Genomic DNA, 27,274 nt, shown 5'->3' with positions numbered 1-27,274 from the left:
GCACGCAACTGAAAATGAATCAGGAATATCAAATTGTACCAAAAAAAAGTACTTGCCTGTTGGAGAAGCAGATTTTTTATGCGAGTTTGACCACAAAATATTTTATGTTAATCTGTGTGAGACACAACATATGAGAGTGCATGGATATTTAACCATTTGTCAGAAAGAAATTAAGAGTATTTCTTAAAATGTTGCAATGTTTCTTTGTATCTAAACATTATAAAGGGCAACAGTTTATAGATGTGAGGCAAACATGTGTATATACACTCACCGGCCACTTTATTAGGTACACCTGTCCAACTGCTCGTTAACACTTAATTTCTAAGCAGCCAATCACATGGCGGCAACTCTGTGCATTTAGGCATGTAGACATTGTCAAGACAATCTCCTGCAGTTCAAACCGAGCATCAGTATGGGGAAGAAAGGTGATTTGAGTGACTTTGAACGTGGCATGATTGTTGGTGCCAGAAGGGCTGGTCTGAGTATTTCAGAAACTGCTAATCTACTGGGATTTTCACGCACAACCATCTCTAGGGTTTACAGAGAATGGTCCGAAAAAGAAAAAACATCCAGTGAGCGGCAGTTCTGTGGGCGGAAATGCCTTGTTGATGCCAGAGGTCAGAGGAGAATGGCCAGACTGGTTCGAGCTGATAGAAGGGCAACAGTGACTCAAATAACCACCCGTTACAACCAAGGTGGGCATAAGAGCATCTCTGAACGCACAGTACGTCGAACTTTGAGGCAGATGGGCTACAGCAGCAGAAGACCACACCGGGTGCCACTCCTTTCAGCTAAGAACAGGAAACTGAGGCTACAATTTGCACAAGCTCATCGAAATTGGACAATAGAAGATTGGAAAAACGTTGCCTGGTCTGATGAGTCTCGATTTCTGCTGCGACATTCGGATGGTAGGGTCAGAATTTGGCGTCTACAACATGAAAGCATGGATCCATCCTGCCTTGTATCAACGGTTCAGGCTGGTGGTGGTGGTGTCATGGTGTGGGGAATATTTTCTTGGCACTCTTTGGGCCCCTTGGTACCAATTGAGCATCATTGCAACGCCACAGCCTACCTGAGTATTGTTGCTGACCATGTCCATCCCTTTATGACCACAATGTACCCAACTTCTGATGGCTACTTTCAGCAGGATAAAGCGCCATGTCATAAAGCTGGAATCATCTCAGACTGGTTTCTTGAACATGACAATGAGTTCGCTGTACTCAAATGGCCTCCACAATCACCAGATCTCAATCCAATAGAGCATCTTTGGGATGTGGTGGAACGGGAGATTCGCATCATGGATGTGCAGCCGACAAATCTGCGGCAACTGTGTGATGCCATCATGTCAATATGGACCAAACTCCCTGAGGAATGCTTCCAGCACCTTGTTGAATCTATGCCACGAAGAATTGAGGCAGTTCTGAAAGCAAAAGGGGTCCAACCCGTTACTAGCATGGGGTACCTAATAAAGTGGCCGGTGAGTGTATATATGTGTGTGTATATATACACTCACCGGCCACTTTATTAGGTACACCAGTCCAACTGCTCGTTAACACTTAATTTCTAAGCAGCCAATCACATGGCGGCAACTCAGTGCATTCAGGCATGTAGACATTGTCAAGACAATCTCCTGCAGTTCAAACCGAGCATCAGTATGGGGAAGAAAGGTGATTTGAGTGACTTTGAACGTGGCATGATTGTTGGTGCCAGAAGGGCTGGTCTGAGTATTTCAGAAACTGCTAATCTACTGGGATTTTCAAGCACAACCATCTCTAGGGTTTACAGAGAATGGTCCGAAAAAGAAAAAACATCCAGTGAGCGGCAGGTCTGTGGGCGGAAATGCCTTGTTGATGCCAGAGGTCAGAGGAGAATGGCCAGACTGGTTCGAGCTGATAGAAGGGCAACAGTGACTCAAATAACCACCCGTTACAACCAAGGTGGGCATAAGAGCATCTCTGAACGCACAGTACGTCGAACTTTGAGGCAGATGGGCTACAGCAGCAGAAGACCACACCGGGTGCCACTCCTTTCAGCTAAGAACAGGAAACTGAGGCTACAATTTGCACAAGCTCATCCAAATTGGACAATAGAAGATTGGAAAAACGTTGCCTGGTCTGATGAGTCTCGATTTCTGCTGCGACATTCGGATGGTAGGGTCAGAATTTGGCGTCTACAACATGTAAGCATGGATCCATCCTGCCTTGTATCAACGGTTCAGGCTGGTGGTGGTGGTGTCATGGTGTGGGGAATATTTTCTTGGCACTCTTTGGGCCCCTTGGTACCAATTGAGCCTCGTTGCAACGCCACAGCCTGCCTGAGTATTGTTGCTGACCATGTCCATCCCTTTATGACCACAATGTACCCAACTTCTGATGGCTACTTTCAGCAGGATAATGCGCCATGTCATAAAGCTGGAATCATCTCAGACTGGTTTCTTGAACATGACAATGAGTTCGCTGTACTCAAATGGCCTCCACAATCACCAGATCTCAATCCAATAGAGCATCTTTGGGATGTGGTGGAACGGGAGATTCCCATCATGGATGTGCAGCCGACAAATCTGCGGCAACTGTGTGATGCCATCATGTCAATATGGACCAAACTCCCTGAGGAATGCTTCCAGCACCTTGTTGAATCTATGCCACGAAGAATTGAGGCAGTTCTGAAGGCAAAAGGGGGTCCAACCCGTTACTAGCATGGGGTACCTAATAAAGTGGCCGGTGAGTGTATATATGTGGATATTGATTCTTTCAAGGGGACCTTTTAGGTGTAGAAACTACATTCTGAACAGAACCTTGCCCCGGTGCCAATATTATCTCTGAGCATGGTGACTCTGTTTTATCCCAATTAAGGTATATTCACAGGTTGTAGCTACTCTCTTATGATGAATGTTGTATGGAAAGACATTTTTTTCCGTCATTTTTTGTTAACAGTCGAAATGCCAAAAGGAATAGTAGCTTAGAAACATGTTAGTTCAACAAAATAAACATTTTTATTTCAATAAATAAGATATAATTTCTTTTCACATTTATACATTTTTGCAAGTCAAAGTCGTGACAAAATTACTCTTTGGAAAATCAGCTTTAAAATCTTTGGACTAGAGTCAGACTCAGGACTTCAAGAGTCCAAGTCAAGTCTCACAGCTAATAGATTTTTATATACAATACAAACTTGTTTAACCAATATCCCAGCAATGAAAGTTTGAATCAAAACTGTCCTGTTATTCGTGCTTCATGATTCAAGAGGTAACAACTTGGTTGTAAAAAAAAAGCATTGAAAAGAATATTTAGAGTAATTTTCCATTAAAAACACTGCAACAATGATGCAGTATGCATGAAACACAAAAATACTAATTATAAAAAGACTGATAGCAGGATGTTAATTTTAGATTCTTCCTAACATTCATTAAATAAAGAGTAATGGCGTAGTAACATGATGATGAAAGTTTAAATTAAATTTGTATTAACAACTTGGAGGTGGAGGGAATCAACACCTCCACTCAACTGAAAGGTCTTGAATTATGAAACATTATGGAGAGTAAATTAAGCTTGTCTCTGGAACCTTCTTGAATTAGTTCAGAAGTTTTGGTGCACACACAAACATTTCATGTGGACTCGGTTGTCTTCAATACAGTTTTTTCATCTGGATTAAATCTGTATTTGTATCCATACGGTCTCAGATGATACGTCAGATACTCCAAAACATACAGCTGGACGCCGTATATGTAGTGAAAGGACACCACAAAATCCGAGCAGCAGCCTGGACCCTGAAGAGACAAAAAACAAGGGAACCACAACAGAGCTTAGTTGACAGTTCAGACTGTGCTTAAACAACAAGAAGCCAAACTTCCACATTTACAACAGCATTCCCTTGGACACAGTAGTCTTTCCCTGCACACCATAGTGTCGTCTCCTCACACGTTCAAACAGCAACTTGACATTTAACTTCAACATGCATTACCCAGCAGAATTATATTGGGATGGGGGAAAAAACGTGTACTACAGCACAGTTTTTTAAAATATGAGCTTTTTCCTTGATTGCAGTCTGGATGGCAATAAGAGCTCATTCTTCACTCAAGTGGGGTTTCCCCAACTATTATATTATGGGGACTCACATCAACCAAGTTGAGTTAGCTGACGTGTACTTTGAACAAATGTGGTTTTGACTTGTGCTTTATTTTCTATGTTAATTTAATTTAGATTTAATAAGACACAACATCAAAGGTTATACAATGCGGTCATTCATTGAGGTGTCAAATGGATCAAATCTAAAGGCACTACTTAAACCATTTATATGGGGCTAGGGTTATGTCAGGTCAAATGGTTTGTAGGATGTGCTTTTCCTCCTTTAAAACTTGCTTATTTGGTTTTGGTTGTTTGTTTTTTATGTCTACTCTCAGTATACATACAATTGTATTTGTAATTTTGGTACCAATGTCCATGTTATACAGACGTCTACCACTGCATTCAACGTGGAGAGCAACGTGGAGAGCAACGTGGAGAGCAACGTTTCCAGCGATTCCATTGCCCAACCCAATGCCCTCCTCTTTCCCTCCTATAACTTTAACCATGCCCCCATGTCCTTGACTCTGCCCACACTCACACAGTATGTCACATGTAACCCCAGACAAAAAAACACTGGACCTTTTCTAGGCCAACAGCAAGGGGAACAGACATCACATTGATCTAAGCACAACCAGGACCGTTTAGAGTCAAATGTGTGGATAGTATTCAGTAATGCCCATCTGACGGTCTGCCATCTGTTATGTCAACTTCTGTGTCTAGAAACCAGTACCCAGTACGAGTGTACGGTTTTTCTCAAAGGTGAGGTGCAAGATCTTGCAATTTGAATGAACTTCCTTTAAGGATGAGTAGTGTTCAACTGGTAATTTTTGTGTAAGTCCAGATTCTCAACAGTAGGATGTGTGTTGTGTTGCATACCTCTACAGGAGGATAGTGATCGTAAAGCAGATACCATGGCCTTGGTCGTGGGGGCTGCCTGACCAGGTAGTAGTGTGGAGGATAGGGATGAAATGTTTGTCTCCCCTTAACGTCCCTGGAGTCTGTTGGCTCCACCTTCATCGTCTCCATACATTTTCCCAGAGCCATGTCCTCTATTGTGGAGAAGTGGGTACAATTCCCACCATCAAACCCTTTGACAAATCTCCTTAGCGCTTCCTTACTGAGGACATAACCTGCTCCTCCACTCATGTAGCCTTGCCTGACGAAGGGCGTAAACCTCCTGCCCAGATACAACGGCTTTTCTGGATCCAAACTGGACAAGGTGTAGCGTAGATTCTCTATGACCATGAATGTGTCATCGTCTGCTTTTAAGAACCAGTCCGCTTCGTCCAGGTGGTGCTGGTGGATGTACTGAAAGGCTCGGATGGTCTTCCAGTACAGGTTCTCCCTCCCCTCACTCACGTTCAGCTTCACAGTGGGGAAGTCGGTTTCGACAGAACTTATGTACAGCACTTTGTTGCAGCGCTTGCCCCACGTTTCCCTGATGTGCTTGGTACGGGACTCCAAGTTTTTAGGCTGAGTCATGATCCAGCACAAGATCCGTGTTGTTCTCGAAGAATTACCCACTTGGCTCTTGTGTTCAACTGGAGGAAATGGAGAACAAGTTATCAAAAATGCTTTGCACGGTCATCTTAACAACCTACGGTTGATCTGAACAGCACTGGACTGTTATCAAGAGTGTACCTGAATTCAGGATTAGCGATAAGTTAATATATCGGTTTCACTAAGGTGATTACACAATCAAAAGATACTGTCTTAGGATCTGCTTACCTTTACAAAAATATAGAAATTAATAGGAAAATAGAATCATAACTAAGAAGTATTAGTAATCATTTTAGATCAATCTTTAGAGTATGATGTCACCACTGAAAATAATAAATAGGTGATGCAAGTTTAAGCAATAAAATCTGTGTGATTGAATTGTTTCTCATTAGAATACCCTCACAAGCTGCCTCAATCTTTGCATACTTTTTACAGATGGCATATCGCCGTCCATTCCTGATGCTAACAGCAATAGTTGAAGAGCTGCCGATTAGTTGAAATGATTCATTTCATTTTCCGGCGGGCGTGGCCTTATCAAGGTCAATTACTTGGATATGGCTATATGTTCCATTTATTGTGAAGCTAGTTGTCTATGTTGTTAGAAGTTACTGTTACACTAACACATAGCTCGGCCCCACTTGTGTCAAACAGCTCAATGTACACTAGACCTAGTTGATACCCGTATAGAAGGGAGGGAGGGTTATGACAACCTGGTAACTGCTCTATGAAACCTGTTCACTCTCAGCTGTATCCTCGTCCCCATAGCTGCTTTAGGTGGGGGGACTGACTGTCTCTTTCATGTTTTGTCTCATTGCCGTACTGAGCTGAGCCCTCACACCAACAATAAAGACCTTTCCCTATACATGAATACCCAAGGCACAAATGGTTGACAGTCTTTTTGTTTGAGAATAACAAGTTTTTTGACCTGTCTCTTCCACGTTTTGGACCCAACCTAACGTGACACACAGCGTGCAGGAAACCAGTCACCCACACTCCCTTTGTCTGCTACATTTACACTTAAAACAGATTGAGATTATATTACAGATCAGATGCTTTCTTCAAATGAAAATGACCCACGGCCGTGTTTGTGAAACTAAGTCAACATTGACTTATTTTACATTAAGAAAATGTAGCGAACTGATGTTTTAGTAAAGCTGACCAAGTTTGCACCACTTCAAGATTAATGCTCCAAGTACATTTGACTGAAAAAAAAGGTATATGTTTACACTGTTGAATGCAGGACTTTCGACAGTATTTTACATGGTTGCACGAGAGGATATGATCATCATGTTCTAGACAAGCTATACAATAAAGGAAATGTTATTTGGGATCAAATGTTTGAGATACAAAACAGTTCATTCTGAATCCCATTTATCGCTATAGCGACTAAACTGGTTGTTAGGCGTCCAAGTTAACTTCTGGATTCGTGTTTTGTTTTTTAAACCTAGGACCTATGGCAGAAGCGGCTCAATTCTCTAAATGGTTCAGGGCTTTAACCGTTATCCAATCAACACGTTTGACATGAAGTGTGCAGTTATTTTGCATAGGGTGTAAAACAAATAGACAAAGCACATAAGGAAATGAGTCTGTCTCCTTCTAACATGAACGCCATAAACAGGGTTCGAAATGAGGGGAGTCTGGGGGGGTCCCGGACCCCCTACACTGAAAAAAATGTTGAGTGATATTTACTTGAGAAAACTTAGGAAAGTTTTTGCACTTACAATTGTAAGTAAATTCTACAAGGGCGATCATCAAGTAAACTTTACTTGCAGATCTCAAGTTTCTTTTACTAGCAAAACTCAAGTAATTTACTGTTGTTTATTAATATGGTTATTGAGTTTTACTCTCCCATTCTTTGTAAGTTTTACTTAAACTCTGAGTGCTTCAAACTGAAAAATCTCACCTAAAACCAATGGCTTTTCAAGGTAATTTCTAAATACTTTTTCTAACTTTTATTTATGGACTATATTTAAGTAACATTTACACAACATTATACATAAGTCTTCTGCAGTGTACATTTGCTAAATTTGTTCTTAATGTTTTTGTTTATTGAAACAATGGCTTCAAAAAAAAATGAGGCAACTGTTGAATTTAAAAACCCATTTATTTTTAGATTTTGGGGGGTCCCTGACAAATATTTTTAACATTAAAAATGATTGTGAAAAGGTCTTTAGTGACGTTTTATATTTATAACAATAATTTTTTTTATATTCCTTGCGCGATTGGGCAGCAATCAGGGAAGCTAATAGCATCACAGATTGTTGTTGTGGTCTATGACGCAGACACGTAGGTTACTGTTGAACGAAGCCTCACAAAGAGTAAAATCCCTCATGAAAATCCTGTAAGTGTTTCAATTATGTTTATATCTCCATAATAATTGCGTATTATAGTAAATATTTGGAGTTGGTGTTCCTATATCAAAAGTTGCATTAACTAACTTAGATACCCAGTGTAACGTAATGATTAGAAGAGTTTCTTGCTGTTTGTGTATGAAGCCAAACAACCTGCCAGCTGACAGCAGCACATTAACAAACATATTGCTGAAAATCTACAAAACGCATCACAAATTCATTGCAGCGTTCACGATTGTATAAGTGAGCACTACATCACAACCACGTATGAAAACACCTATTCAAGAAAATATATTTAAAAAAAGATCGGAACGATCGGGATTCGAACCCCGTGGGTCAAAACATCCTAAAAAGACGAGCCCACTGCTCTACGCAGTGAGCTATGGAGAGTCACAGGGGTTCCTGTGCGGATTTAGTTGATTATTTTAAACCATGAAAAACATCCCAAGACCATTATCCCACCTTCAAAATATGTCGATATAATTTTGCCTGCAGTTAATAGTGTAGCAAGGTAGTCTTCAGTATTTTTTATAGATACAATTTAGAGGACCCCCCAAGAGTCCTAAGTCATTTCGAACCCTGGCCATAAATACACATGACACGAAGTCAAGTAAAGATTGGAATGACAAGATGAATAAAGCGAAAAAGCATAAATAGATTCTACCCCACTCGGTTGGTTACGCAGCTATTTCTCCATTTGTGTCCCGTGTGTCACCATCAGCGTCCGAAAAGCGGTCATTACGCACGCACTATTACGCATGGCTGGAGTCTAACGTACATGTGGCGTTCACAATTCATGATGAATTAATTATCAACAGCTAAAATGTAAATACAAATGATTCTATCACCTATAAATAATGTAACATTAAAACGTTCATGACACAACTGTTTTGGATTATGAATCCGTGCCTACCTGTGTGCGCTTCCGTCTGGGCTTCCTGCTGGACATTTCTCCCTACGTGAATGTCCTGTTCTGTTAGAAGGTTGCAGTCCAACATAAACCGAGCGGAGAGAAATCCCATCATGAGCCCAGTGGTGAATATTAAACGAGACGTAATTGGCCCCATCCTCCCGTTTGACCTTCTGGACATGATGAGTGGTCACTCCGCACGTGCAGGAGGTGGACTACTTGCTCTGAAAATGATGACAATGAAGCTTAGAATGTTAAGCTATTCTATTGGAAATGAGCCTGAGCCACGAGCTCCAGTTCCGTTTTTCCACACGCAGCGCGCACGTGGCTGTATCCAACATGATGCCAGTAATGTGCAGCTCGTTAAACACATCATGACGTCACCAAACCCTGTGTGTACACAGTTCAATTCGTTTTAATTTGGTATAGCCCAAAATCTAAAGTTTCAAAACATTCTGTACACATGTAACATCTTCTGTCTCGAAACCCTCACATCGACACAGGAAAAAATAAACCAAAAACAGGGAAGAAAGCTCAAAGGGAGAACGTCAGAGGAGGGATCCTATGGAATGCCGTTTTATTCAAAATCAAATAAATGAATAAATACATAAATATGCATTTGAAATACATCGGGAAATAAATAAATGAGGCAATAAATACAAAAATATTAAATACATTTAATCATTTCATGGTACTTTTATTTCATGAGTACACATTTTTTTAATTTCATAATGGCACTTTATTTCATAATGGCACTTTATTTCATAATGCCACTGTATTTCATAATGGCACTGTATTTCATTTCACATTCTTATATGCAAATCAGGGGGCGTGGCTATCTCTCACATACACAGAACAGACAACAGATCCATGTGCAAAACGAGGCCCAAAACAAGGCCCTCGGCCTGTGCCTCGGGGGATATGAGTATTAAAATGACTTGGAGGAGTCGCTTCATTTAAGCTAAAGTACTCCCCATCCGATAGCCATGTTTCAGTAAGACAGAAAATATCAACATGGTTGTCAGATATTAGTTCATTTACTAAAACAGCTTTAGAGCACAGAGATCTAATATTCAAAAGTCCCCCTTTAATTCTCCTAGTTTGTTGCACTGTTGTATTGTTACATTTAACTTTGATTAAGTTATTAAATATAACTCCTCGGTTGTTTACCTTTAACTTAAATAACGGTGTCTGTGGGGCAGAAACAGTTTCTATAGAGTTAATTACGCTGAGTGACTGCTCGGAAGGAAGCGCAGAGAAGTGTGTAAGACTGCAACTCTGCTTCCTGGTCTGAATTCTGGGTCATGGATTAAGTCCATTAAGAAACTGGGTCAGGTTCTTAGAAATGAGTTGAGCTCCATCCAAAGTTGGATGGATGCCGTCCCTCCTAGTCAGACCAGGCACTCCCCAAAACGTATTCCAGTGATCAACGAAGCCCACATTATTTACTGGGCACCACCTCGACAACCAGCGGCGGAATGACGACATGCGGCTATACATGTCGTCACTAATCAAGTTTGGGAGGAGGCCAGAGAAAACTACGGTGTCTGACATTGTTTTAGCGTATGTACACACCGATTCAACGTTAACTTTTGTGACTTCTGAGTGGCGTAACCGGGAGTCATTACCGCCGACATGAATTACAATCTTACTGTATTTACCTTTTATCCTTAGCCAGCAGTTTAAGATAAGACTCGATGTCGCCCACTCTGGCCCCGGGTGTAAAAGTGACTATGGCCCCTGGTTTCGCTAACTTCACGTTCCTCAGAATGGAGCTACCTATCACCAGAGTTGGCTTCTCAGCGGGTGTGTCGCTGAGTGGGGAGAAGCGGTTTGAAACTTTATGATGACAGTATTAGTGATATGATCAATATTTAAAATAATGATGTGAGGTGAGGTTCAGGTTTACATTGTCCCATGTAGGAAAGGAAGGTCATAGTAAAAATAAAATGACTGAATGAATTCACACCTGTATTGTGTCCTGCTGTGCCTTGTGTTCATGGAGACTCTCTGTGTGTGCTGTGGGACTGGTTTCTCTGTCAAGCACGCCGTTAGAAATGTCTCTCCAGAGCATTTCTATCCTGATGGGGAAAGAAATCGTTTAGTCTGCCTACAATGACAGTTTATGTGTCTGTGTTAACCTCTTAAAAAATGATGAGATGACTGCCTTAAAATCTACTTTAGCAAAGCTCCCCTTCAGACTTCAACTTTTATTTACATAGATAAATTCATTCATTTATTTCCATATTTACTTCAGAATCTATTTCTTCATAAATGCATTTATTTATTTACACGTTTGTTTATATATTCCTGTATTTATACATTTATTCATACTTAAGTCATTTTTGTCCTCCGTATTCTTAAAGTATTGTGTTCTTAAAATGTTTGTATTTTTGGAGCCTAATAAACTTCTGGATGATCCACGTTTGACTGTTTGATCGAATAATATACTTATTCGCACACACACACACGCACACACACACAGACACACACACACACTAAACTGGTAGTTCTATATGGTCATCTACTCATACATATGATACATAAGCTGATACAGTACATATATCCTCATAACTATTCATTTGTATCAATTAGACTCTTTGGGTTTGTTTTTATCTTCTGTTGAGATAATTGTTTTTGCCAGCAACATCTTATTGGATGATGATGCATTCTATTTAGCCTACTGCCAGCAGGAACATTTAAAGAAATATAATATGATTGATTAGAGTGACGAGGTGCTTAAAATTATGAATTGTGGACACGTGTCTTCAGTCCCCATTTTGTGGAGACATCGTAACAAGATGGCGGTTAACGTTGCCGATGCTGAGCCTGATCTTTGTCAATCGAGCGGTTGGTGTTTTGGCACAAAGCCTGATGTCACTTCCGTGTTTCTTTGGTTTCTATGAAATGTCATCAGGCAACTTTCCAAAAACACACCTGCAGTCAAACCCGAAATACAAGAGACCACACAAACACTAATGTGTGGTTACAAAAGCTCAAAGGCCTCAAACTACTAACCAGTAGAACAAATTCACAATCACCACCTAATAATTGTCCTGTAATACACGTTTTCCTGCTTTTCTTTGCACGGTGTGACTCAGTGTGACTCATGCCGAGTCAGTTGGGCCTGAATAAAACCTGCAAACTCTGCTAAACTCCAACTTAATATATTGTGCTTTCACTTTGTCCTCTGTTGAATTTATTAGCTTTATTTATTTAGCACTTTACATGCACAGAATTCTGCACAAAGGGATTTACACATGTTTAATTACCAGGTTAACCTGAACTAGGACCAGCCAGCTTGGATCTGGTTTAACCCTTTTAGTCCTATAGGCGTTTTGTAGGCCTCATGCTGGAAATTGCATTTACACACTAAAACTGTCATATTTATGAAAGCAAAAGGTTTATATTGAAATGTCTTGTTGTCATGATACAAGGGAACATAGGTGAGTGTGTTTAGATGTGAAAATCAGTATATATATTTTCATATTTGTATGGCACACACAAAAAAAGAAGAAAAACTGTCAGGGATCGCAGCCAGAGCAGGATGCAGGGAGGACTCACACGCAGGGCTGACGGGCGTCTCAGCGCAGGAACGGGCGCAGACGGGCGTCTGGGGGCCGGAACGGGCGCTGACGGGCGTCTGGGGGCCGGAACGGGCGGAGACTGGAGTCTGGGGGCCGGAACGGGCAGAGACTGGAGTCTGGGGGCCGGAACGGGCGGAGACTGGAGTCTGGGGGCCGGAACGGGCGGAGACGAGACTCTGGGGGCCGGAACGGGCGAAGACGGGCGTCGGGGGGCCCACCTGGGCTGGGACGGACGTCTTGGGGGCCGCTCAGGCTGGAACGGGCGTCTTGGGGCCCGCTCAGGCTGGAACGGGCGTCTGGGGGCCGAGTCGGGAGCCGGGACTGGGGGGGTTCGTCGGCTCCTTCTCCTCGGATTGAGGAGGTCCCGGAGCCTGAAGAATTTCTCCTGGTAGCTCCTGGGGCCAACAACAACATTCGTTTTCCATTGAAAAAATGGGCTTCTCAAGTCGAGGTAGTCAGGCCCCAGGTCGCTCCAGGAGTCCGCTGGCATGCCGGTGTTGGTGTTTCGCCGGGCAGCCTGCTGCATGCTTCGTGGTCCCCCAAACGCAAGGCGAGTTCCCAAATATTTTTCATTTGGGTAAAACCCTGCTGAGTCCTTTCTTGGTCGCATCATTCTGTCAGGGATCGCAGCCGGAGCAGGATGCAGGGAGGACTCACACGCAGGGTTTCCGATGACAAAGTGCTCTTTATTCCAAAAACAAAACCTGGACGTGCTCCAACAACGAGTGACGTTAGACAATGACGCGACAAGGGACAACAGGCACACAGGGCTTAAATACACTAGGGAGGTGCAGGTGATTGGACACAGGTGGAATCAATCAGGCTATCACAGGACAAGGCAGGAAGTGAAGTTACCCAGGAACACAAGGAACATGAAACTTCAAACTAAAACAGGAAGAGAGACCAAGCCGTGACAGAACCCCCCCCCCCTCAAGGACCGAATTCCAGACGGTCCTAAAGGGGAGCAGAACCGGAGAAAATCAGACAAGGGGAGGGAGGGTGGGGACCCGACGATCCTGGACCGCGCGGGGAACTCCGAGTGATGGCGGCCATGTGTCGGGTCCTTCGGGGGCCGGCCGGAACGGCTGCCGGGACCTCAGGGTCTCGGGGGGTCTAGCGGGGCGGCGGCCGGGCCTCAGGGTCTCGGGGAGCGCCGGGCGGTGCGGCTCCGGCGTCGTTGTGGCGGGGGGCGCCGGGTTCTGCAGCGGCGTCGTTGTGGCGGGGGGCGCCGGGTTCTGCAGCGGCGGCGGCCCAACCCTTGACCCCACCCCCCCCTCAAGGGCCGGCTCCCAGACGGCCCCCAGGGGTGGGGGGGAGGGGATCAAGGGACGGGAGGGAGGGGGCACGATCAGGGGTCGTGGGGACAGGGCTGGAGACGGGACGGGTGGAGACAGGCGTCGGGGGGCTGGAGACGGGACGGGCGGAGACAGGCGTCGGGGGGGTGGAGACGGGGCCGGGGCCGGGACGGGCGGAGACAAGACTCTGGGGGCCGGGACGGGCGGAGACAAGACTCTGGGGGCCGGGACAAGACTCTGGGGGCCGGGTCGGGCTGGGACGGGCGTCTGGGAGCCCACTCGGGCTGGGACGGGCGTCTGGGAGCCCACTCGGGCTGGGACGGGCGTCTGGGGGTTGAGTCAGGTGCCGGGACTGGGGGGGCTCGTCGTCTCCTCCCCCCCGGGCTCCTTCTCTTCGGATTGAGGAGATCCCGGAGCTCGAAGCATTCCTCCTGGTAGCTCCTGGGGCCAACAACGACATAAGTCTTCCACTGGAAGAAAGGGCTCCTTAAATCGATGTAGTCGGGCCCCAAGTCGCTCCAGGAGTCCGCTGGCAAGCCGGTGCCGGTGTTGCACGCTGCGTGGACCCCCACGAGCCAGGCGAGTTCCCCAAAAAGGGCTGTCAGAATCGAAACCTGCTGAGTCCTTCTGTGGTCGCGTCATTCTGTCAGGTGTGGGATGCTGGTGCAGGCGGAAGGGAGGACTCAAACGCAGGAGTTCCAGACGTGCTCTTTATTCCAAAACATAAGACTCACCAAACAGACGAACGTGCACCAACGGCAACTGACGTAGACAATGACGCAACAAGGGACAACAGGCACACAGGGCTTAAATACACAAGGGAGGTGCAGGTGATTGGACACAGGTGGAAACACTCAGGCAATCACAGGACAAGGCAGGAAGTGAAGTTAACCCAAGACCACAAGGAACATGAAACTTCAAACTAAAACAGGAAGAGAGACCAAACCGTGACACGGCTGGATTATTTTCCAGGTTGGTTGTGAAAGACTGAAAGTCAGACTTTCAAATGAGTTATAATCCAGTTTAGGTTTAAGGTTTATTAAAAGGCAGGAGTCATAAATAGCTGCCACTCCACCCCCTCGGCCTGTGCCTCGGGGGATATGAGTATTAACATGACTTGGAGGAGTCGCTTCGTTTAAGCTAAAGTACTCCCCATCCGATAGCCATTGTCATATATTAGTTAATTTACTTAAACAGCTTTAGAGCACAGAGATCTAATATTCAAAAGTCCCCCTTTAATTATCCTAGTTTGTTGCACTGTTGTATTATTACATTTAACTTTGATTAAGTTATTAAATATAACTCCTCGGTTGTTTACCTTTAACTTAAATAACGGTGCCCGTGGGACAGAAACAGTTTCTATACAGTTAATTACGCTGAGTGACTGCTCGGAAGGAAGCGCAGAGAAGTGTGTAAGACTGCAACTCTGCTTCCTGGTCTGAATTCTGGGTCATGGATTAAGTCCATTAAGAAACTGGGTCAGGTTCTTAGAAATGAGTTGAGCTCCATCCAAAGTTGGATGGATGCCGTCCCTCCTAGTCAGACCAGGCACTCCCCAAAACGTATTCCAGTGATCAACGAAGCCCACATTATTTACTGGGCACCACCTCGACAACCAGCGGCGGAATGACGACATGCGGCTATACATGTCGTCACAAATCAAGTTTGGGAGGAGGCCAGAGAAAACTACGGTGTCTGACATTGTTTTAGCGTATGTACACACCGATTCAACGTTAACTTTTGTGACTTCTGAGTGGCGTAACCGGGAGTCATTACCGCCGACATGAATTACAATCTTACTGTATTTACCTTTTATCCTTAGCCAGCAGTTTAAGATAAGACTCGATGTCGCCCACTCTGGCCCCGGGTGTAAAAGTGACTATGGCCCCTGGTTTCGCTAACTTCACGTTCCTCAGAATGGAGCTACCTATCACCAGAGTTGGCTTCTCAGCGGGTGTGTCGCTGAGTGGGGAGAAGCGGTTTGAAACTTTATGATGACAGTATTAGTGATATGATCAATATTTAAAATAATGATGTGAGGTGAGGTTCAGGTTTACATTGTCCCATGTAGGAAAGGAAGGTCATAGTAAAAATAAAATGACTGAATGAATTCACACCTGTATTGTGTCCTGCTGTGCCTTGTGTTCATGGAGACTCTCTGTGTGTGCTGTGGGACTGGTTTCTCTGTCAAGCACGCCGTTAGAAATGTCTCTCCAGAGCATTTCTATCCTGATGGGGAAAGAAATCGTTTAGTCTGCCTACAATGACAGTTTATGTGTCTGTGTTAACCTCTTAAAAAATGATGAGATGACTGCCTTAAAATCTACTTTAGCAAAGCTCCCCTTCAGACTTCAACTTTTATTTACATAGATAAATTCATTCATTTATTTCCATATTTACTTCAGAATCTATTTCTTCATAAATGCATTTATTTATTTACACGTTTGTTTATATATTCCTGTATTTATACATTTATTCATACTTAAGTCATTTTTGTCCTCCGTATTCTTAAAGTATTGTGTTCTTAAAATGTTTGTATTTTTGGAGCCTAATAAACTTCTGGATGATCCACGTTTGACTGTTTGATCGAATAATATACTTATTCGCACACACACACACGCACACACACACAGACACACACACACACTAAACTGGTAGTTCTATATGGTCATCTACTCATACATATGATACATAAGCTGATACAGTACATATATCCTCATAACTATTCATTTGTATCAATTAGACTCTTTGGGTTTGTTTTTATCTTCTGTTGAGATAATTGTTTTTGCCAGCAACATCTTATTGGATGATGATGCATTCTATTTAGCCTACTGCCAGCAGGAACATTTAAAGAAATATAATATGATTGATTAGAGTGACGAGGTGCTTAAAATTATGAATTGTGGACACGTGTCTTCAGTCCCCATTTTGTGGAGACATCGTAACAAGATGGCGGTTAACGTTGCCGATGCTGAGCCTGATCTTTGTCAATCGAGCGGTTGGTGTTTTGGCACAAAGCCTGATGTCACTTCCGTGTTTCTTTGGTTTCTATGAAATGTCATCAGGCAACTTTCCAAAAACACACCTGCAGTCAAACCCGAAATACAAGAGACCACACAAACACTAATGTGTGGTTACAAAAGCTCAAAGGCCTCAAACTACTAACCAGTAGAACAAATTCACAATCACCACCTAATAATTGTCCTGTAATACACGTTTTCCTGCTTTTCTTTGCACGGTGTGACTCAGTGTGACTCATGCCGAGTCAGTTGGGCCTGAATAAAACCTGCAAACTCTGCTAAACTCCAACTTAATATATTGTGCTTTCACTTTGTCCTCTGTTGAATTTATTAGCTTTATTTATTTAGCACTTTACATGCACAGAATTCTGCACAAAGGGATTTACACATGTTTAATTACCAGGTTAACCTGAACTAGGACCAGCCAGCTTGGATCTGGTTTAACCCTTTTAGTCCTATAGGCGTTTTGTAGGCCTCATGCTGGAAATTGCATTTACACACTAAAACTGTCATATTTATGAAAGCAAAAGGTTTATATTGAAATGTCTTGTTGTCATGATACAAGGGAACATAGGTGAGTGTGTTTAGATGTGAAAATCAGTATATATATTTTCATATTTGTATGGCACACACAAAAAAAGAAGAAAAACTGTCAGGGATCGCAGCCAGAGCAGGATGCAGGGAGGACTCACACGCAGGGCTGACGGGCGTCTCAGCGCAGGAACGGGCGCAGACGGGCGTCTGGGGGCCGGAACGGGCGCTGACGGGCGTCTGGGGGCCGGAACGGGCGGAGACTGGAGTCTGGGGGCCGGAACGGGCAGAGACTGGAGTCTGGGGGCCGGAACGGGCGGAGACTGGAGTCTGGGGGCCGGAACGGGCGGAGACGAGACTCTGGGGGCCGGAACGGGCGAAGACGGGCGTCGGGGGGCCCACCTGGGCTGGGACGGACGTCTTGGGGGCCGCTCAGGCTGGAACGGGCGTCTTGGGGCCCGCTCAGGCTGGAACGGGCGTCTGGGGGCCGAGTCGGGAGCCGGGACTGGGGGGGTTCGTCGGCTCCTTCTCCTCGGATTGAGGAGGTCCCGGAGCCTGAAGAATTTCTCCTGGTAGCTCCTGGGGCCAACAACAACATTCGTTTTCCATTGAAAAAATGGGCTTCTCAAGTCGAGGTAGTCAGGCCCCAGGTCGCTCCAGGAGTCCGCTGGCATGCCGGTGTTGGTGTTTCGCCGGGCAGCCTGCTGCATGCTTCGTGGTCCCCCAAACGCAAGGCGAGTTCCCAAATATTTTTCATTTGGGTAAAACCCTGCTGAGTCCTTTCTTGGTCGCATCATTCTGTCAGGGATCGCAGCCGGAGCAGGATGCAGGGAGGACTCACACGCAGGGTTTCCGATGACAAAGTGCTCTTTATTCCAAAAACAAAACCTGGACGTGCTCCAACAACGAGTGACGTTAGACAATGACGCGACAAGGGACAACAGGCACACAGGGCTTAAATACACTAGGGAGGTGCAGGTGATTGGACACAGGTGGAATCAATCAGGCTATCACAGGACAAGGCAGGAAGTGAAGTTACCCAGGAACACAAGGAACATGAAACTTCAAACTAAAACAGGAAGAGAGACCAAGCCGTGACAGAACCCCCCCCCCCTCAAGGACCGAATTCCAGACGGTCCTAAAGGGGAGCAGAACCGGAGAAAATCAGACAAGGGGAGGGAGGGTGGGGACCCGACGATCCTGGACCGCGCGGGGAACTCCGAGTGATGGCGGCCATGTGTCGGGTCCTTCGGGGGCCGGCCGGAACGGCTGCCGGGACCTCAGGGTCTCGGGGGGTCTAGCGGGGCGGCGGCCGGGCCTCAGGGTCTCGGGGAGCGCCGGGCGGTGCGGCTCCGGCGTCGTTGTGGCGGGGGGCGCCGGGTTCTGCAGCGGCGTCGTTGTGGCGGGGGGCGCCGGGTTCTGCAGCGGCGGCGGCCCAACCCTTGACCCCACCCCCCCCTCAAGGGCCGGCTCCCAGACGGCCCCCAGGGGTGGGGGGGAGGGGATCAAGGGACGGGAGGGAGGGGGCACGATCAGGGGTCGTGGGGACAGGGCTGGAGACGGGACGGGTGGAGACAGGCGTCGGGGGGCTGGAGACGGGACGGGCGGAGACAGGCGTCGGGGGGGTGGAGACGGGGCCGGGGCCGGGACGGGCGGAGACAAGACTCTGGGGGCCGGGACGGGCGGAGACAAGACTCTGGGGGCCGGGACAAGACTCTGGGGGCCGGGTCGGGCTGGGACGGGCGTCTGGGAGCCCACTCGGGCTGGGACGGGCGTCTGGGAGCCCACTCGGGCTGGGACGGGCGTCTGGGGGTTGAGTCAGGTGCCGGGACTGGGGGGGCTCGTCGTCTCCTCCCCCCCGGGCTCCTTCTCTTCGGATTGAGGAGATCCCGGAGCTCGAAGCATTCCTCCTGGTAGCTCCTGGGGCCAACAACGACATAAGTCTTCCACTGGAAGAAAGGGCTCCTTAAATCGATGTAGTCGGGCCCCAAGTCGCTCCAGGAGTCCGCTGGCAAGCCGGTGCCGGTGTTGCACGCTGCGTGGACCCCCACGAGCCAGGCGAGTTCCCCAAAAAGGGCTGTCAGAATCGAAACCTGCTGAGTCCTTCTGTGGTCGCGTCATTCTGTCAGGTGTGGGATGCTGGTGCAGGCGGAAGGGAGGACTCAAACGCAGGAGTTCCAGACGTGCTCTTTATTCCAAAACATAAGACTCACCAAACAGACGAACGTGCACCAACGGCAACTGACGTAGACAATGACGCAACAAGGGACAACAGGCACACAGGGCTTAAATACACAAGGGAGGTGCAGGTGATTGGACACAGGTGGAAACACTCAGGCAATCACAGGACAAGGCAGGAAGTGAAGTTAACCCAAGACCACAAGGAACATGAAACTTCAAACTAAAACAGGAAGAGAGACCAAACCGTGACACGGCTGGATTATTTTCCAGGTTGGTTGTGAAAGACTGAAAGTCAGACTTTCAAATGAGTTATAATCCAGTTTAGGTTTAAGGTTTATTAAAAGGCAGGAGTCATAAATAGCTGCCACTCCACCCCCTCGGCCTGTGCCTCGGGGGATATGAGTATTAACATGACTTGGAGGAGTCGCTTCGTTTAAGCTAAAGTACTCCCCATCCGATAGCCATTGTCATATATTAGTTAATTTACTTAAACAGCTTTAGAGCACAGAGATCTAATATTCAAAAGTCCCCCTTTAATTATCCTAGTTTGTTGCACTGTTGTATTATTACATTTAACTTTGATTAAGTTATTAAATATAACTCCTCGGTTGTTTACCTTTAACTTAAATAACGGTGCCCGTGGGACAGAAACAGTTTCTATACAGTTAATTACGCTGAGTGACTGCTCGGAAGGAAGCGCAGAGAAGTGTGTAAGACTGCAACTCTGCTTCCTGGTCTGAATTCTGGGTCATGGATTAAGTCCATTAAGAAACTGGGTCAGGTTCTTAGAAATGAGTTGAGCTCCATCCAAAGTTGGATGGATGCCGTCCCTCCTAGTCAGACCAGGCACTCCCCAAAACGTATTCCAGTGATCAACGAAGCCCACATTATTTACTGGGCACCACCTCGACAACCAGCGGCGGAATGACGACATGCGGCTATACATGTCGTCACAAATCAAGTTTGGGAGGAGGCCAGAGAAAACTACGGTGTCTGACATTGTTTTAGCGTATGTACACACCGATTCAACGTTAACTTTTGTGACTTCTGAGTGGCGTAACCGGGAGTCATTACCGCCGACATGAATTACAATCTTACTGTATTTACCTTTTATCCTTAGCCAGCAGTTTAAGATAAGACTCGATGTCGCCCACTCTGGCCCCGGGTGTAAAAGTGACTATGGCCCCTGGTTTCGCTAACTTCACGTTCCTCAGAATGGAGCTACCTATCACCAGAGTTGGCTTCTCAGCGGGTGTGTCGCTGAGTGGGGAGAAGCGGTTTGAAACTTTATGATGACAGTATTAGTGATATGATCAATATTTAAAATAATGATGTGAGGTGAGGTTCAGGTTTACATTGTCCCATGTAGGAAAGGAAGGTCATAGTAAAAATAAAATGACTGAATGAATTCACACCTGTATTGTGTCCTGCTGTGCCTTGTGTTCATGGAGACTCTCTGTGTGTGCTGTGGGACTGGTTTCTCTGTCAAGCACGCCGTTAGAAATGTCTCTCCAGAGCATTTCTATCCTGATGGGGAAAGAAATCGTTTAGTCTTCCTACAATGACAGTTTATGTGTCTGTGTTAACCTCTTAAAAAATGATGAGATGACTGCCTTAAAATCTACTTTAGCAAAGCTCCCCTTCAGACTTCAACTTTTATTTACATAGATAAATTCATTCATTTATTTCCATATTTACTTCAGAATCTATTTCTTCATAAATGCATTTATTTATTTACACGTTTGTTTATATATTCCTGTATTTATACATTTATTCATACTTAAGTCATTTTTGTCCTCCGTATTCTTAAAGTATTGTGTTCTTAAAATGTTTGTATTTTTGGAGCCTAATAAACTTCTGGATGATCCACGTTTGACTGTTTGATCGAATAATATACTTATTCGCACACACACACACGCACACACACACAGACACACACACACACTAAACTGGTAGTTCTATATGGTCATCTACTCATACATATGATACATAAGCTGATACAGTACATATATCCTCATAACTATTCATTTGTATCAATTAGACTCTTTGGGTTTGTTTTTATCTTCTGTTGAGATAATTGTTTTTGCCAGCAACATCTTATTGGATGATGATGCATTCTATTTAGCCTACTGCCAGCAGGAACATTTAAAGAAATATAATATGATTGATTAGAGTGACGAGGTGCTTAAAATTATGAATTGTGGACACGTGTCTTCAGTCCCCATTTTGTGGAGACATCGTAACAAGATGGCGGTTAACGTTGCCGATGCTGAGCCTGATCTTTGTCAATCGAGCGGTTGGTGTTTTGGCACAAAGCCTGATGTCACTTCCGTGTTTCTTTGGTTTCTATGAAATGTCATCAGGCAACTTTCCAAAAACACACCTGCAGTCAAACCCGAAATACAAGAGACCACACAAACACTAATGTGTGGTTACAAAAGCTCAAAGGCCTCAAACTACTAACCAGTAGAACAAATTCACAATCACCACCTAATAATTGTCCTGTAATACACGTTTTCCTGCTTTTCTTTGCACGGTGTGACTCAGTGTGACTCATGCCGAGTCAGTTGGGCCTGAATAAAACCTGCAAACTCTGCTAAACTCCAACTTAATATATTGTGCTTTCACTTTGTCCTCTGTTGAATTTATTAGCTTTATTTATTTAGCACTTTACATGCACAGAATTCTGCACAAAGGGATTTACACATGTTTAATTACCAGGTTAACCTGAACTAGGACCAGCCAGCTTGGATCTGGTTTAACCCTTTTAGTCCTATAGGCGTTTTGTAGGCCTCATGCTGGAAATTGCATTTACACACTAAAACTGTCATATTTATGAAAGCAAAAGGTTTATCTTGAAATGTCTTGTTGTCATGATACAAGGGAACATAGGTGAGTGTGTTTAGATGTGAAAATCAGTATATATATTTTCATATTTGTATGGCACACACAAAAAAAGAAGAAAAACTGTCAGGGATCGCAGCCGGAGCAGGATGCAGGGAGGACTCACACGCAGGGCTGACGGGCGTCTCAGCGCAGGAACGGGCGCAGACGGGCGTCTGGGGGCCGGAACGGGCGCTGACGGGCGTCTGGGGGCCGGAACGGGCGGAGACTGGAGTCTGGGGGCCGGAACGGGCAGAGACTGGAGTCTGGGGGCCGGAACGGGCGGAGACTGGAGTCTGGGGGCCGGAACGGGCGGAGACGAGACTCTGGGGGCCGGAACGGGCGAAGACGGGCGTCGGGGGGCCCACCTGGGCTGGGACGGACGTCTTGGGGGCCGCTCAGGCTGGAACGGGCGTCTTGGGGCCCGCTCAGGCTGGAACGGGCGTCTGGGGGCCGAGTCGGGAGCCGGGACTGGGGGGGTTCGTCGGCTCCTTCTCCTCGGATTGAGGAGGTCCCGGAGCCTGAAGAATTTCTCCTGGTAGCTCCTGGGGCCAACAACAACATTCGTTTTCCATTGAAAAAATGGGCTTCTCAAGTCGAGGTAGTCAGGCCCCAGGTCGCTCCAGGAGTCCGCTGGCATGCCGGTGTTGGTGTTTCGCCGGGCAGCCTGCTGCATGCTTCGTGGTCCCCCAAACGCAAGGCGAGTTCCCAAATATTTTTCATTTGGGTAAAACCCTGCTGAGTCCTTTCTTGGTCGCATCATTCTGTCAGGGATCGCAGCCGGAGCAGGATGCAGGGAGGACTCACACGCAGGGTTTCCGATGACAAAGTGCTCTTTATTCCAAAAACAAAACCTGGACGTGCTCCAACAACGAGTGACGTTAGACAATGACGCGACAAGGGACAACAGGCACACAGGGCTTAAATACACTAGGGAGGTGCAGGTGATTGGACACAGGTGGAATCAATCAGGCTATCACAGGACAAGGCAGGAAGTGAAGTTACCCAGGAACACAAGGAACATGAAACTTCAAACTAAAACAGGAAGAGAGACCAAGCCGTGACAGAACCCCCCCCCCCTCAAGGACCGAATTCCAGACGGTCCTAAAGGGGAGCAGAACCGGAGAAAATCAGACAAGGGGAGGGAGGGTGGGGACCCGACGATCCTGGACCGCGCGGGGAACTCCGAGTGATGGCGGCCATGTGTCGGGTCCTTCGGGGGCCGGCCGGAACGGCTGCCGGGACCTCAGGGTCTCGGGGGGTCTAGCGGGGCGGCGGCCGGGCCTCAGGGTCTCGGGGAGCGCCGGGCGGTGCGGCTCCGGCGTCGTTGTGGCGGGGGGCGCCGGGTTCTGCAGCGGCGTCGTTGTGGCGGGGGGCGCCGGGTTCTGCAGCGGCGGCGGCCCAACCCTTGACCCCACCCCCCCCTCAAGGGCCGGCTCCCAGACGGCCCCCAGGGGTGGGGGGGAGGGGATCAAGGGACGGGAGGGAGGGGGCACGATCAGGGGTCGTGGGGACAGGGCTGGAGACGGGACGGGTGGAGACAGGCGTCGGGGGGCTGGAGACGGGACGGGCGGAGACAGGCGTCGGGGGGGTGGAGACGGGGCCGGGGCCGGGACGGGCGGAGACAAGACTCTGGGGGCCGGGACGGGCGGAGACAAGACTCTGGGGGCCGGGACAAGACTCTGGGGGCCGGGTCGGGCTGGGACGGGCGTCTGGGAGCCCACTCGGGCTGGGACGGGCGTCTGGGAGCCCACTCGGGCTGGGACGGGCGTCTGGGGGTTGAGTCAGGTGCCGGGACTGGGGGGGCTCGTCGTCTCCTCCCCCCCGGGCTCCTTCTCTTCGGATTGAGGAGATCCCGGAGCTCGAAGCATTCCTCCTGGTAGCTCCTGGGGCCAACAACGACATAAGTCTTCCACTGGAAGAAAGGGCTCCTTAAATCGATGTAGTCGGGCCCCAAGTCGCTCCAGGAGTCCGCTGGCAAGCCGGTGCCGGTGTTGCACGCTGCGTGGACCCCCACGAGCCAGGCGAGTTCCCCAAAAAGGGCTGTCAGAATCGAAACCTGCTGAGTCCTTCTGTGGTCGCGTCATTCTGTCAGGTGTGGGATGCTGGTGCAGGCGGAAGGGAGGACTCAAACGCAGGAGTTCCAGACGTGCTCTTTATTCCAAAACATAAGACTCACCAAACAGACGAACGTGCACCAACGGCAACTGACGTAGACAATGACGCAACAAGGGACAACAGGCACACAGGGCTTAAATACACAAGGGAGGTGCAGGTGATTGGACACAGGTGGAAACACTCAGGCAATCACAGGACAAGGCAGGAAGTGAAGTTAACCCAAGACCACAAGGAACATGAAACTTCAAACTAAAACAGGAAGAGAGACCAAACCGTGACACGGCTGGATTATTTTCCAGGTTGGTTGTGAAAGACTGAAAGTCAGACTTTCAAATGAGTTATAATCCAGTTTAGGTTTAAGGTTTATTAAAAGGCAGGAGTCATAAATAGCTGCCACTCCACCCCCTCGGCCTGTGCCTCGGGGGATATGAGTATTAACATGACTTGGAGGAGTCGCTTCGTTTAAGCTAAAGTACTCCCCATCCGATAGCCATTGTCATATATTAGTTAATTTACTTAAACAGCTTTAGAGCACAGAGATCTAATATTCAAAAGTCCCCCTTTAATTATCCTAGTTTGTTGCACTGTTGTATTATTACATTTAACTTTGATTAAGTTATTAAATATAACTCCTCGGTTGTTTACCTTTAACTTAAATAACGGTGCCCGTGGGACAGAAACAGTTTCTATACAGTTAATTACGCTGAGTGACTGCTCGGAAGGAAGCGCAGAGAAGTGTGTAAGACTGCAACTCTGCTTCCTGGTCTGAATTCTGGGTCATGGATTAAGTCCATTAAGAAACTGGGTCAGGTTCTTAGAAATGAGTTGAGCTCCATCCAAAGTTTGATGGATGCAGTCCCTCCTAGTCAGACCAGGCACTCCCCAAAACGTATTCCAGTGATCAACGAAGCCCACATTATTTACATGTCGTCACTGATCAAGTTTGGGAGGGGGCCAGAGAAAACTACGCTGTCTGATTTTGTGGAGACATCGTAACAAGATGGCGGTTAACGTTGCCGATGCTGAGCCTGATCTTTGTCAATAGAGGGGTTGGTGTTTTGGCACAAGCCTGATGTCACTTCTGTGTTTCTTTGGTTTCTATGAAATGTCATCAGGCAACTTTCCAAAAACACACCTGCAGTCAAACCAGAAATACAAGAGGCCACATAACACTAATATGTGGTTACAAAAGCTCAAAGGCCTCAAACTACTAACCAGCAGAGGTGGGATCAAGTCACTGTTATGCAAGTCACAAGCAAGTCTCAAGTCATTGCCCTCGAGTCCCGAGTCAAGTCGAGTCAAAGACGAAGCAAGTCCCAAGTCGAGTCACAAGTCACAGCCAACAAGTCTCAAGTCGAGTCACAAGTCGTACCATTTTAGTCTCGAGTCATTTCGAGTCCTTTTATTATAGTGGGGACGGGGAACCCTGGGTGATGGTGCGCTGCCTCACAGACCTAGACTACGAAGGGAAGGGTAACGGTGGATCGACTGTGACTGTGTTATAGTACTGTAACGCTCACCCCAATGCTGCAGCGTAAATAAGGAGGCGATGACTGGCTTGCAACTCCGCTGCATTTATTTATATAAAACAACTCAACTTCGGTCACTGTTGGCCGTCACCACGCCGAACGAACACTTCCGCATACACGGCCCCCCAAAACTCTGGTTGTCTCGCGTAACTACAGCTGGTAACGGAACATAACATGAACACATGCAACATCTGCATAACTGATTAACTAATAACTTTAACTCAGCTCATTACACTACTTTAAAACGGACGTTGACATAATGTTGGCGAGGATTTCCATCGGAGTCTGAATCCGGGTTCAAAAATCCCGATTTATGTAACCATGAACGAGCTGTCTCGTTGATACGGTCAAATGGACTGCAGTGATTGGATGTCGTGCAGACAGCGCTCTCTGCATACAGGTGGCGCACATGTTTTGACAGATGCAGATAAACAGAGCGGCGCGGTGGTGTGAAAATGTTTTCCCCCAGTTTTCATGGGAAGTAGCAAGTCTTCTCGAGTCAAAAGGCTCGAGTCCAAGTCAAGTCACGAGTCATCGGTGTTCAAGTCCAAGTCGAGTTGCAAGGTTTTGTACGTTTTGTCGAGTCGAGTCTCAAGTCATCAAATTCATGACTCGAGTCTGACTCGAGTCCAAGTCACATGACTCGAGTCCACACCTCTGCTAACCAGTACAACAAATTCACAATCACCACCTAATAATTGTCCTGTACTACACGTTTTCCTGCTCTTCTTTGCACGGTGTGACTCAGTGTGACTCATGCCGAGTCAGTTGGGCCTGAATAAAACCTGCAAACTCTGCTAAACCCCAACTTAATATATTTTGCTTTCACTTTGTCCTCTGCAAAAGGTTTATCTTGAAATGTATTGTTGTCATGATACAAGGGAACATAGGTGAGTGTGTTTAGATGTGAAAATCAGTATAAATATTTTCATATTTGTATGGCACACACAAAAAGAGAAGAAAAACTCAAGTTTCGCTTGGGAAAAAAACTACTTACCCCCATAAAACAAAGGACGAAGCCTGGAAGTCTCCGTTATGTTAGCCTATTGTGTGGACAGTATATATGTAAAGGTTTTACTTTGATTGAGTAAAGCAGAACATATACAGAGAGACTGTAGTGGAGGCCTCCCGGCCACTTCACGCACAGGGTGGATATGCATTTCATATCTCACCGTTTGCTGGCAAAATTCTAAGTCCCGCCTCTCTACGAAATCGTCAGAGCCAATGGAATCGAGCCAGACTCACGTGGGATAGAGCGCCCGCTTTCCTGGCCAGTAAAAGGAGGAGACGTGTGGAGCGAGAAAT

The 27,274-nt window shown here is 46.5% G+C and overlaps 2 protein-coding genes across 5 annotated transcripts; both read right to left on the bottom strand.

Moving 5' to 3' along the window:
- Window positions 1–2,981: 2,981 nt before the first annotated feature.
- On the bottom strand, window positions 2,982–9,150 carry c1galt1a (core 1 synthase, glycoprotein-N-acetylgalactosamine 3-beta-galactosyltransferase 1a). The gene is made up of 3 exons (XM_037474607.2): window positions 8,829–9,150; window positions 4,941–5,605; window positions 2,982–3,766 (listed from the first exon to the last, which is right to left on the bottom strand). The coding sequence occupies exons 1-3, from the start codon at window positions 9,004–9,006 to the stop codon at window positions 3,605–3,607; spliced, it is 1,005 nt and encodes a 334-aa protein (XP_037330504.2). The 5' UTR covers window positions 9,007–9,150; the 3' UTR covers window positions 2,982–3,604.
- Window positions 9,151–9,563: 413 nt separating this feature from the next.
- Window positions 9,564–25,390, bottom strand: LOC134107180 (uncharacterized). 4 transcript variants are annotated; one of them, XR_009942668.1, is made up of 8 exons: window positions 22,450–25,390; window positions 20,855–20,966; window positions 17,420–20,699; window positions 15,825–15,936; window positions 15,517–15,669; window positions 12,390–14,469; window positions 10,795–10,906; window positions 9,564–10,639 (listed from the first exon to the last, which is right to left on the bottom strand). XR_009942668.1 is itself a non-coding variant. In XM_062558684.1 (3 exons), exons 1-2 carry the CDS (start codon window positions 13,023–13,025, stop codon window positions 10,877–10,879), a joined length of 666 nt encoding a protein of 221 aa, XP_062414668.1. In that variant the 5' UTR covers window positions 13,026–13,215; the 3' UTR covers window positions 9,564–10,639; window positions 10,795–10,876. The 4 variants fall into 4 exon arrangements, 1 of the variants encoding a protein (XP_062414668.1); XR_009942669.1 differs by having other exon boundaries at window positions 12,390–15,669; window positions 17,420–19,499; window positions 20,547–20,699; XR_009942667.1 differs by having other exon boundaries at window positions 12,390–15,669.
- Between the last annotated feature and the right edge of the window lie 1,884 nt (window positions 25,391–27,274).

Source organism: Pungitius pungitius, chromosome 17 (assembly GCF_949316345.1).
Source record: "Pungitius pungitius chromosome 17, fPunPun2.1, whole genome shotgun sequence".
NCBI lineage: Eukaryota > Metazoa > Chordata > Actinopteri > Perciformes > Gasterosteidae > Pungitius > Pungitius pungitius.
The sequence above is the reverse complement of the archived record's forward strand: the minus strand, read 5'-3'. Positions and strand labels throughout refer to the sequence as shown.

Bases quoted from the DNA above. Each gene is read 5' to 3' on its own strand.
- LOC134107180 (XM_062558684.1), bottom strand. From the start codon at position 13,025: ATGATGCGACCAAGAAAGGACTCAGCAGGGTTTTACCCAAATGAAAAA. The intron at 10,907-12,389 runs GTGAGTCCTCCC...TTTCCCCATCAG, and splicing joins GACGCCCGTCAGCCCTGCGT to GATAGAAATGCTCTGGAGAG.
- c1galt1a (XM_037474607.2), bottom strand. From the start codon at position 9,006: ATGTCCAGAAGGTCAAACGGGAGGATGGGGCCAATTACGTCTCGTTTA. The intron at 5,606-8,828 runs GTAGGCACGGAT...CATTTCCTCCAG, and splicing joins CCAGACGGAAGCGCACACAG to TTGAACACAAGAGCCAAGTG. The intron at 3,767-4,940 runs GTATGCAACACA...TTGTCTCTTCAG, and splicing joins ATCACTATCCTCCTGTAGAG to GGTCCAGGCTGCTGCTCGGA.